Raw genomic sequence first — 12311 nt, forward strand, 5'->3', positions numbered from 1 at the left:
AACACATAACCTAGAAATTCCATTCCTAGATATTTACCCAAGAGAAACAAAAACATATCCACGGAAAGATTTACACCTGAATATTTATAGCAGCTTTATTCAGGACACCCCCAAACTGGAAATCCAACCCAAATACTAAGAGGTGAATAAATTCTGGGGCATATGCATACAATACAATAAACCATGGATCCATGCAACATGAATTGCAAATACTATGCTCAGTGAAAGAAGACAAAGTGTGTCCTGTATGACTCTGTGTATATGAAACTCTTGGAAAGACAAATCTACACGATAGTGATAGAAAATAGATGAGCGATTGGCTGGGGCTTGGGCTGGGAAGAGGCAGAGACCTTTTGGAATGATGACAATGTCTTGTATCTTGTGGTGTGGCCATGCAGATGTACACATTTGTCTAAGTGTAGCCAACTGCACGCCTAAGATATGTGCCTTTTACTGTATGAAATTTATACTTTGGTACAGTCGATTTTAAAAATACCACTATACACGTCTGTAATCCCAGCTACTAGCGGGGATGAGGCAGGAGGACTGCTTGAACCTGGGAGGCAGAGGTTGCAAGTGAACCGAGACTGTGCCACTGCACTCCAGCCCGGGTAACACAGCAAGGCTCTGAAAAAAACAAAAAACAAAAACAAAACAAAACAAAAACCCACTATAGAAGTCTTGGTCAAGCAACGTTCCCACAGACTTGGTTCCAATTCTGTTTCAGGTCTTATTTCCAAATTACTTAACCAACTTACAGGTGTGCACCACCACGCCCGGCTAATTTTTGTATGTTTAGTAGAGACGGGGCTTCACCACGTTGGTCAGGCTGGTCTCCAATTCCTGACCTCAGGTGATCCACCTGCCTCGACCTCCTACAATGCTGGGATTACAGGCGTGAGCCACTGCGCCCGGCCAGATTTCACCCACCGTTCTTGAGAGCTGTGTTAGTTCCAGATCTCTAGCCATGGGATCAGAGAAACCTATTTTACACCTAATGGATTGCTACTAGAGATATACTTATGCAAACAGATTTGTGCTCCAGATTTTCTAAAATGTCCTTAGGTATAATTTCACCTGCTACAAACCTCAAGCTTTACTTCTGTCTTGGTCAGCTTTTACACAGAAACCCACTCCATGCAATCTCTTCCTGTCAACTTTGTTACCCACCAGTCCCCTGAAGCTTTGAATGTCAAAGTTCCCTTTGGGGAAAATTCCACACCCATTACTCAGAAGTTCCTCATTTGCTATTCAGGATGGTTGGTATCTGAAATCCTTCAGATTTCCTTTTGATGTTTGGAAAGGGAAAATTTATTTTAACAAAACTCAAGACAAAGATGATTTTCTTTAAAAAGCCATTTATTTCCTCTAAAGAGAAAAAGGCACAGTAAAAAGAAAAAAAAAATCTATTGTGAAGATTATAAAATTTAGATCAATGAGGTTCTCCTCGAAGGACACGGCTGCTTTTGTTTGCCAGTTCAGATCACTGTGTACTTACCTGCTCCAGCGGCTTGTGATTACACATTTAACCCCTATGTTACCAAGGACAGGTTAAGAAAAATAAAACACATGTTGGATTTGCATGAAAGCATTTCACAAAGGTTGATAAGGAAGGTAGGATTAGACCGGGCACAGTGGCTCATGCCTATAATCCCAGCACTTTGGGAGACCGAGGCAGGTGGATGACTTAAGGCCAGGAGTTTAAGACCAGCCTGGGCAACATGGTGAAAACGCTTCTCTATTAAAAATACAAAAATTGGTCAGGCACGGTGGCTCATACCTGTAATCCCAGCACTTTGGGAGACTGAGGCGGGTGGATCACTGAGGTCAGGAGTTCAAGACCAGCCTGACCAACATGGAGAAACCCTGTCTCTACTAAAAATACAAAATTAGCTGGGGTGGTGGCACGTGCCTGCAATCCCAGCTACTTGGGAGGCTGAGGCAGGAGAATTGCTTGAACCCGGGAGGTGGAGGTTGCGGTGAGCCAAGATTGTACCATTGCACTCCAGCCTGGGCAAAAAGAGCAAAACTGTGTCTCAAAAAAAAAAAAAAAAAAAATTAGCCAGGCGTGGTGGTGCACACCTGTGGTCCCATCTACTTGGCAGGCTGAAGTGGGAGGATTGCTTGAGCCCGCGCGGTGGAGGTTGCAGTGAGCCAAGATTGCGTCACTGCACTCCAGCCTGGGTGATAGAGCAAGACTCTGTCTCAAAAATATAAGTAAAATAAAATAACAAGTTTCTCTACTCTATCCTACCAACCGCTTCTCATCCCCGAATATGTTAAGAAAGCACATGCACAGAGTACCTCAAAGCAAAGTCCCCCAAGATTGAGCAAAACTAAGAAGTGACAATTATATTTTAAATTTATTTTAAAAGTTAAAATCAAATTGTAAAAAGGCATCCAGATACTGCTCACCCTCAGCCTTTACAAGCACATTATACAACTTATAAAACAATATACAAGTGAATACTGACTGCAGTGATACCCTCTGTTCAAACAAGACCATAGTTTTTCCCATAAGAACGGGATTGCTCAGACATCAACCTGGTGTTCAAGTTCTGTGTAGTTGTGACCTATTTCATACACACAGCTGTTTTAAGTTAATGAGATAAATAAATCTACCCTAAATGAGTCATTAAAAACATCAGTTTCAAGTGCTTTCTGGTTCTTATTAATAAATACTTTATTCTTTTCTTTGTTAGAAAAAATTACAAAGAAAAGCAACCTTCTATAAAGCAGAAGTCTACTCCTAAAAGAACAGTTATTAGGACGTACCCTTAGGAGGAACACGAGTTAGATACAGCACCTTCCACCCAATCAGAGCAGAGTTTTATGAAATCTAAGGCATGTAAATTTTATTTCTGGCTTTTGAAAACCCAAATCAACCATCTCCCACAACAACCTCCCAAAAGCGTTATGTCCCTAACATAATAACATCTTAGGGGAAACCTAAATTACTTTTAGCTAGAACTCAAGCTTCAATAAAATAATTCAACCAATTTACCCAATCTCTAGCTGGTGTCAACATTCACTTAGGTCAGATGATATTTGGAAAAACAGGTTGCCCAGACCGAAGAATCTCCTGAATGAAACCTTTGCTGTGGTAATTTGCACAGGGTTTTTCACCTTTCATTCTCTTTTTTTTTTTGAAACAGAGGTGGGCGGATTGCTAGTGCTCAGGAGTTTGAGACCAGCCTGAGCAACATGGCAAAACTCCATCTCTACAAAAAATACAAAAATTAGCTGGGCTTAGTCACGCCCGCCCGCCTGTAGTCCTAGCTATTTGGGAGACTGAGGTGGGAGGATCACTTGAGCCCAGGGAAGCCAAGGCTGCAGTGAGCCGTGATCGCACTACTGCCCTCCAACCTGGGTGACAGAGCGAGACCCTGTCTTAAATAAAAAAATTTTAAAAAGTAAAATGAGATTTTACATATTTCTATTACAGGGCTCCACAATAATGCAAGAGCAGAGAGCTTTCTGTCTCTCTCTGTATGTAAATTGAAATGCAACTTGGTTCACTGACTTGATCAATTTCAAGGAGTAAAACAGAGATAACAGAATGGAATGAAGAAATCTGGCTTTTAATCTGTACATCAAGACTATATTAAAGGCAGTGACCATAATTATCTAGATGGGGAAAAGTTTTATTATTTGTAGAAATCCAGTGCTAAAAAATACATTTCAGGATCACTTAGTCCAATCTTCCTGATTTTACAGATGAGAAAACTGAAGCCCAGAATTTAAGCAACTTACCTGGAGTGAGAGTTAAGCTACATTAATTCTTTTGCCTCTGGGTGTTCATATAAACACTAGAATTTTATTATGACAAAGAAGTGAACACTCTATAATCAAAAGATACAGAAGCACAGCTCTCTGTTTACCTTCCAGATTTGGGGCATGAAGTAATGCAATCATCCACGCTGAGCTTAGAAAAGACAATGATATCTTGGTTTTCCACTTAAATGTCAACGTTAAATGTGGTGTCACACCAACCCAATGGCAGAAAGTAAGGAGGCAAAGCTTACGGGCTTAACAAGCATTTGTTTTTGACGGCGTCAGTCAGGAACCAATGGACGATACAGAGCCAATCCTTTGCTTTCCAGAGTCACAGGAGGCCAGGAAGGCTGTGGGAAAATGTCTGAAGTTCGGGTTACTTAAGGCTATTCAGAAATTTGGCATGTTCCTCTCCTCTTGGTAACAGAGTTTCTCCTCCTATCTTTGGACCAGTCTTTTCCTAGAAAAATGAAAATATTTTAATAGGAGATGGTTCAACATTATTAGCATGGGTCACTAAAAGGAGTCAAAAATTAGTAGGCAAATGGCATACCTTTAGCATTCCGTCCCGTTCCCATTTGTAGAGGCCACAGTTACTGAAACAGACAAGATGGCTTGACTCAGCAGGGTGGTGTAGGCCCACACACGTAAAGACGACGATGCTCACTGCACCTGGGGAGAGGGGCCCCCCATTCAAGGAGAAGCTGTTCGAGGTGACATTTGTATTGTATGCCAAATGTGACTAAAACTAAACTTGCAATGACTTGGGAAGTGGTCTGTAGGTCCTTACAAAGCTAGAGCCTTCAGAGATGGAGTTTCAAATGATGGTACCACAGAGATCCATGCGCTGCAGGTAATGAACGCACCCTTGGTTTTTACAGCTGATGGGGGTTGGGATGAGACTCAGATTTACGGAGCTGGCCCTCTGGTGCAGGATAATCTATGTTTGGCCCCTTCCTCCTCTTTTTTTGAAGCAGAAAGGTTGAGCTAAGAAAGGAAAAGTCTTCTTTCTAGTCTGGATCATCCTTCTCCCTTTCTCTTTGTAACCCAAAAGCCTTTACTCACTGTCTTTTCTTTTCTTTTTTTGTAGATGGGGTTTTGCCACGTTGCCCATGCTGGCCTCAAACTCCTGGGCACAAGTGATCTGCCTGTCTCAGCCTCCCAAAGTGCTGCAATTACAGGTGTGGCCACCACGCCCAGCCTCTTTACTTTCTTTTTATTCAAAGGGCCCAGGGACTGTTGTTTTGTTTTTATTTTTTTTAGAGACAGGGTTCACTCTGTGGCCCAGGCTGGAGTGCAGTAGTACGATCACAGCACACTGCAGCAGCCTTGATCTTCAGGGATCACGTGATCCTCCTGCCTCAGCCTATTGAGTAGCTGGGACCAAAGGTGTGCACCACCATGCCCAGCTAATTTTTAAATTTCTGTAGAGATGGGGAGTCTCACTATGTTGCCCAGGCTGGTCTCGAACTCCTGGGCTCAAGTGTTCCATCTGCCTCAGCCTCCCAAAGTGCTGGGATTACAGGCATGAGCCACCAAGTCCAGCCCTTCTTGCTCTTATTTTTTTTTTTTTTTGAGACGGAGTCTCGCTCTGTCGCCCAGGCTGGAGTGCAGTGGCCGGATCTCAGCTCACTGCAAGCTCCGCCTCCCGGGTTTACGCCCTTCTCCTGCCTCAGCCTCCCGAGTAGCTGGGACTACAGGCGCCCACCACCTCGCCCGGCTAGTTTTTTGTATTTTTTAGTAAAGACAGGGTTTCACCATGTGAGCCAGGATGGTCTCGATCTCCTGACCTCGTGATCCGCCCGTCTCGGCGTCCCAAAGTGCTGGGATTACAGGTTTGAGCCACGGTGCCCGGCCTTGCTCTTATTTTTAACATGGTGGGTGACTTCCACCCTGAGAAGGGATGTGAACACTATGGTGAAAACTTATTTCCTACGAAGTTTACTCTGGGGAGAAGAGAGAGAAAGAGAGAAGACATATAATAAAGCCAAGGAAGTATGTCTGCCAGCTCCCTTGGATTTTAGAGGGTTGGGGTGGGGTGCGGATGCTCTGCCTGTCTCCCCTTCCCCTTACCTAGCTTAAGAGTCTACTCGTATCAGTCTGTTCTCATGCTGCTAATAAAGACATACCCAAGACTGGGTAATTTATAAAGAAAAGAAGTTTAATGGACTCACTTCCACGTGGCTGGGGAGGCCTCACAATCATGGTGGAAGACGAAGGAAGAGCAAAGGCATGTCTTACATGGCAGCAGGCAAGACAGCGTGCGCAGGGGAACTCTCCTTTATAAAACCATCCTATCTCATGAGACTTATTTGTTGTCATGAGAACAGCCCGGGAAAGACCTGCCCCATGATTCAATTACCTCCCACTGAGTCCCTCTCACAACTTGTGGGAATTATGGGAGCTACAATTCAAGATGAGATTTGGGGTGGGGACACAACCAAACCATATCACAATTCCTGCCCTGAAAGGTGGCATGTCAGTGGCCATAGCCCTTACAGCCTCCCAACCATCACCTTCCACCTCCAGAGACTGGTTCAGTATCAATGGAGAGAACTCCGGTACTCTATCAGTAGATCAATGATAAAATTGTGAGAAAAAAAAAAATCACTATTCTAGTCAGGAGTCAGCAAACTACAATCCCAATCCAGCACATCGCTAGTTTTTATAAATAAAGTTTTATTTGAACACAGCGGTGCCCAGTTGCCTGTGTATTATCTATGGATGCTTTCAGGCTACACCAGCAGAGCTGTGTGGCCGACAAAGCCTAATATGTTCACCACTGACATTTTATAGGCAATGTGTGCTGACTTCTGTTCTAGATCAAGAACTAGCCAAGCATGGTGGCTCATGCCTGTAATCCTAGCACTTTGGGCAGCTGAGCCCACCAGAGCCCAGGAGTTCGAAACCAGCCTGGACAACAGAGTGAGACACTGTCTCTATAAAAAAAGTAAATTAAAAAAATTAGCTGGGTGTGGTGGTGCACACCTGTAGTCCCAGCTACTCAGGAGTCAAAAGCAGGAGGATCGCTTGAGCCCATGAGTTCAAGGCTGCAATGGGCTATGATCATGGCACTGCACTCCAGTCCACATGACACAGTGAGACCCTGTCTCAAAAAAAGAAGAGAAAAAAAAAAAAAAAAAAAGCAACTGACAAAAAGTCCAGAAAAAGCGTAGTTCTTACAATCACAGTGCCATCTGGAGGCTGAAAGGCATCGTGCCCTTCCATTTGTGCCTTGTACTTAATGAACAGACTTTTTTTGATTTTTCTAATGTTTTCCGTAAGCGCTTACTATAATGACATTTTTAGTCATCTATTTTGGAAAGAAGTCAAGTATCAACATATAAATAACTACTTAAAAATTATAATCTAGATTGTGAAAAATTGGCAAGCCACCTCCTGGTAAAGTGATGAACTGGCCCGGGTTCCTGGCTCCCTCCCTAGGATCTCTGGATCGACCCGGGAGAACCTGAAGTGAGAGTGAAGTATGAACTCCAGGAAGTAAACAACAAATGAAAATAAGCAAGCACACAAAAAGGCAGTGATACTATCCCAGTGAGAGCTCTTGACAGGAATAAGAACTCACTGAGGTGAAAGCACTGAGGTGGTGAGGCCAGGGGACACGTGTGGGGAGGGCCTAGGGTGCCCGCGGGTGAAATGTGATGGGTGTTGCCATGGGCACGGTCATCAGTTAGGAACAGCAGACGCGATGAACACAGACACATCCTACAAACACAGAGCCGAGTGAGAAACGAAATCCAATGAGACATATAATTCTGTACCACCTATGTGAAATAAATACGGCTGCATAGCAAGCAGTACACGTTCACAAGAAAACTAACAAGAGGATCACAGCAACCATCTGAAAATGGCTGAGGATGGTGTGAAGGGATGGGATGGAGGGAGAAGGGGTAAGAAGAGAACATGAATGAGCCGGGGAGGGCACTGGATGGACCCGCGATGGCGGCGTGCCGCACCAGGGAGGGTTTCTTAACCCAGCTCCGGAGGTGCCACCGTCATATTCTACGTGAATGATGTCCCTTGACTGTCAAACACGGCAGCTCTGCCTCTGTATCTGACGTTGTCCCAAAAAGTAAAAAGAGAAACAAAAGATCCTTACAACACACACAGTCAGCCCTCCACACCTGTGGGTTCAACCACCGCATCTGTGGGTCAAAAGTATTCGGAAAAACACTCATCCTCAGAGATATCATCTTACACCAGTCAGAATGGCTATTATTAAAAAGGCAAAAAATAACCGAATGCTGGCGTGGATGTGGTGAAAAGGGAGCGCTCACACTGGTGGGAATACAAATTAGCACAACCTCGTACAGAAAACATATGAAGAGTTCTCAAAAAACTAAAAATAAAACTACCATTCAGTCCAGCAATTCCACTACTGGGTATCTACCCAAAGGAAAAGAAATTGGTATACTGATTTCTGCTCATGTATGTTTATCACAGCGCTAGTCACAACAGCAAAGACATGGAATCAACCGAAATGTCATCAAGAGATGACTGGATAAAGAAAATGTGGTACATATACACCATGGAATACTGCTCAGCCATAACAAAGAATGAAGTCATGTTTTTTACAGCAACATGGATGCTGGAGCATGTTGGCAACATTTTTCACTTAGGATAATGTTGCCATTATCCTAAGTGAAAAAACTCAGAAACAGAAAGTCAAATACTGCATGTACCCACTTACAAATGGGAGCTAACATGTGTATGCAAAGACACAGAAGGTGGAAAAATAGACACTGAAGGGTGGAGGGGGTGAGGGAGGAGAAATTACCTAACGGGTACAATGTACATTATTTCAGGGATGGCTACACTAAAAGCCCCGACTTTACCACTACACAAACTATCCAGGTAACAAAATTGCACCTGTGCCCCTTAAATTTATACAAGTTGAAAAACAAAATAGGCCGGGCGCGGTGGCTCAAGCCTGTAATCCCAGCACTTGGGAGGCCGAGACGGGCGGATCATGAGGTCAGGAGATCGAGACCCTCCTGGCTAATACAGTGAAACCCCGTCTCTACTAAAAAAAATACAAAAACTAGCCGGCGAGGTGGCGGGCGCCTGTAGTCCCAGCTACTCGGGAGGCTGAGGCAGGAGAATGGCGTAAACCCGGGAGGCGGAGCTTGCAGTGAGCTGAGATCCGGCCACTGCACTCCAGCCTGGGCGACAGAGCGAGACTCCGCCTCAAAAAAAAAAAAAAAAAAAAAAAAAAAAAAAAAAAAAAAAAGAAAAACAAAATATACATATATATGAAGCACAATAAAAAATAATACAATAAAAAAATATAACAACTATTTGCCGCATTACATTGTATTAGGTAATTTTTTTTTTTTTTTTTTTTGAGACAGAGTCTCACTCTATTGCTCAGGCTGGAGTGCAGTGGAGGGATCTGTGCTCACTGCAAGCTCTGCCTCCCAGGTTCATGCCATTCTCCTGCCTCAGCCTCCCGAGTAGCTGCGACTACAGGTGCCCACCACTAGGCCTGGCTAATTTTTTTTGTATTTTCAGTAGAGACAGGGTTTCACCGTGTCAGCCAGGATAGTCTCGATCTCCTGACCTTGTGAGCTGCCCACCTCAACCTCCCAGTGCTGGGATTACAGGCGTGAGCCACCGCACGTGGCTGTGTTAGGTATTATAAGTAATCTAGAGATGATTTAAAGTATATGAAAAGATATGTGCACATTATATGCAAATACAACACTATTTTATATCAGAGACTTGAGCATCCACAGATTTTGGTATCCTGCGGGGAGAGTGCTGTCCTGGGACCAATGCCCCTTGGATACTGAAGAACAGCAGCCCTCACAAGCTAAAGACATATAAAATGATCAAATAACTCTTTGGAGAGAGGAAAAAAATGTTATGTGCATCCTAGCCCCCAAGACACACATACATGTTCACCACCCCCCCTATGATTCTTCACTTATTTATTCAGCAAACACTTCTGAGGACCCCCTATGGGCCAGGCACTACATTAGGTGTTGGGGACAGCAGTGAAAGGGCAGGGTCCCTTCCTTCCAGGGATTTCAGTTAACAACTTGAGTCCCAAGGGTAGCCTGGAGCTATAGGAAGGCATGGAATGATTATCCAGTGTTCCAAGGGAACAGAATCACAGACTCTGGAAAAAGAGATGAAAATCCCCAAGTGGGACAAAGAGCTCCAGGTGATTCTCATACCTGCAGTGCTTGTTCGGGAGTCTGTCCAGGGAGATGCTTCTGTTTCCACAGGGACACTTGAAAAACCTCTTCACGCCGTCATGCCAGTGGTATTCATGCTGCTCACTGACGCAGGTCTCCAGCAGCTTGAAGTGGGTGTAGGCGCACTGCACAGAGCAACAAAAAACCCACACCGCTGGTGAAGAGCTTTTGAGGACAAATGCTCAGCTGCAGTCAGGGCAATCTGCTCCATGATCACCTGGTCTCTCATCACCACCTGGGCCCTTGCTAGGGGACTGGGCCACCTTCGCCTCTTGCTACAGGGACCCGTGTGATTGCCTGACTCCCTCACACTGATACCACTGTTTCTCATATTTGGCCCAATTTCTGATCAGGCACAAAGTACACAATAACTTTCTGTTATTGCGTAACATGTTCCATGATGACAATAGCAAGGGCAGGAGAGGAAAAGTACTGCAAACCCCTAAATAGCTTCGGTCAGTCTGTGCTAGAGTCATTACGGCCCTTTGCTTATACAGGATGCAGAGGCTTGGGATCTATTTAGAAAGACTAATCAGCAGCTCTTTCATTTTCTTCTATGATCTATAAAAAGGATATAGGCTTATTCTTACTCCCTATTTCATTAACAGCAAAGCCAAGACAGAGAGATTAAGGAATTCCCTTTTAATTTCGATCCTCAAAAGGACCGACGAGAATGAGAAATGGTGGGTGAGCAGCAAACCATGTGCGGGAGAGAGCGATGTAACTTCTGGGAATTACACTGAGTTTGATCAGTAACTCGAGACTTGGGCAAGCTCAGAAAGTGCAGAGCAGAGTGGTGAGCCCGAGGCTGGCATGACAATGGCCCCCTAAAGATATGCACAGCCTACTCCCCAAAACTGTGAGTGTGTGCTGGTCCAGGGTGAAGGGGAATCAAGGCTGCAGGTGAAATTCAGGCTGCTAATGGATAGGGAGATTGTCCTGGATGATCTGGGTGGGCCCAATGGAATCACAAGGACCCTTAAACATGGAAGAGGTGCTCAGGGCTGGAATGTGAGAGCTCAACCCACTGCTGCTGGCTGTGCTGAGGAAGTGAGGACAGGCGAGGATGCAGCAACTCAGAAGCTGGGCAAGATGATTCTCCCTTACAGCAGCCCCATCTGCAGGAAACCCGGCCCTGGCTACACCCTGATTTTAGACCAGCAAGACCCACACAGACTTCTGACCCACACAAGAGATAATAAATGTGCACTGTGAGGCCAGGCACGGTGGCTCATGCTGGTAATCCCAGCACTTTGGGAGGCCGAGGCAGGCAGATCATCTGAGGTCAGGAGTTCCAGACCAGCCTGTCCAACATGGTGAAACCCCATTTCTACTAAAAATACAAAAATTAGCCGGGTAGTGTTGTGTGTGCCCATAACCCCAGCAACTCGGAAGGCTGACACACGAGAATCGCTTGAACGAGAGGCAGAGGTTGCAGTGAGCCGAGATTGTGCCACTGCACTCCAAGCTGGGTGACAGAGTAAAACTATCTCAAAATAAATAAATAAATACATAAATAAATAAATAATAAAATAACAAAAAATATGCATTGTGTTAGGCCACCTCATCTGTGATCATCTGTTACGGCGGCAACGGGAGACAACCCACCAGCTCTGCTGCAGGTCCACCGCTGTGTCGCAGTAAGAGCTGCCATCTGAGGTGAAATGCAATGGTGGGTGTGTGCTTCCTGTCTTCTCAAAACTATGTTTAAAAGAATCATCTTTACTTATGCTCCAAGAGAGAAACTTTCTCAAGGAAGTCCTACTTTTGGTGGTAGCTGATTTGGAGCTGACCCTCAAATACACAGGAGAGCTACACTGTTAAAAGGAGTAAGACAGAGAAAAGTGCACTTGGTAAGTTACGCCCCTGCCACCTCTTCTGCAGGTTTATTAAGTAGGCCGATGTGCCATGCAGGGATCGTGGGAACAAATGGTAATGGAAGGAACAGTGTTCACCAAGAGCTTTCTTCTTTCTTTTTGAGATAGGATCTCGCTCTGTTGCCCAGGCTAGGGTGCAGTGGTGTGATCACAGCTCACTGCAGCTTTGAATTCCTGGGCTCAAGTGATCTTCCTGCCTCAGCCTCCCAAATAGCTGGAGTCACAGGTGTGTACCACCACACCTGGCTAATTTTTTATTTTTTGTTGAGATGGGGTCTCACAATGTTGCCCAGGTTGGTCTCAAACTCCTGGCCTCAAGTGGGATCTGGGGCCCTATCTCATGATGTGTCAGTTAATTAGGCTGGAAAGCAAAGGGAGCAGGTGGCCCAGGACCGGGCTTGGCCTCCCAAAGTGCTGCGATTCCAGGCGTGAGCCATCG

At 44.9% G+C, this 12311-nt stretch overlaps 1 protein-coding gene across 2 annotated transcripts in view; it reads right to left on the reverse strand.

Annotated features, from left to right (window-relative positions):
• Nucleotides 1-2345: 2345 nt before the first annotated feature.
• Nucleotides 2346-12311, reverse strand: part of MCM10 (minichromosome maintenance 10 replication initiation factor) — a 53954-nt gene continuing 43988 nt past the window's right edge. Inside the window, exons 18-20 of one of the 2 annotated variants that reach the window (XM_033208312.1) lie at nt 9975-10120; nt 4328-4370; nt 2346-4234 (exon numbers count right to left, since the gene is read on the reverse strand). In XM_033208312.1, the coding sequence (XP_033064203.1) occupies nt 4151-4234; nt 4328-4370; nt 9975-10120 (273 nt within the window). In that variant the 3' untranslated portion in view covers nt 2346-4150. The remainder of the gene's footprint in view (nt 4235-4327; nt 4371-9974; nt 10121-12311) is intronic. The other variant, XM_033208313.1, reaches the window with a different exon arrangement.

This window comes from Trachypithecus francoisi, unplaced genomic scaffold, assembly GCF_009764315.1.
Source record: "Trachypithecus francoisi isolate TF-2019V2 unplaced genomic scaffold, Tfra_2.0 Lachesis_group9, whole genome shotgun sequence".
NCBI lineage: Eukaryota > Metazoa > Chordata > Mammalia > Primates > Cercopithecidae > Trachypithecus > Trachypithecus francoisi.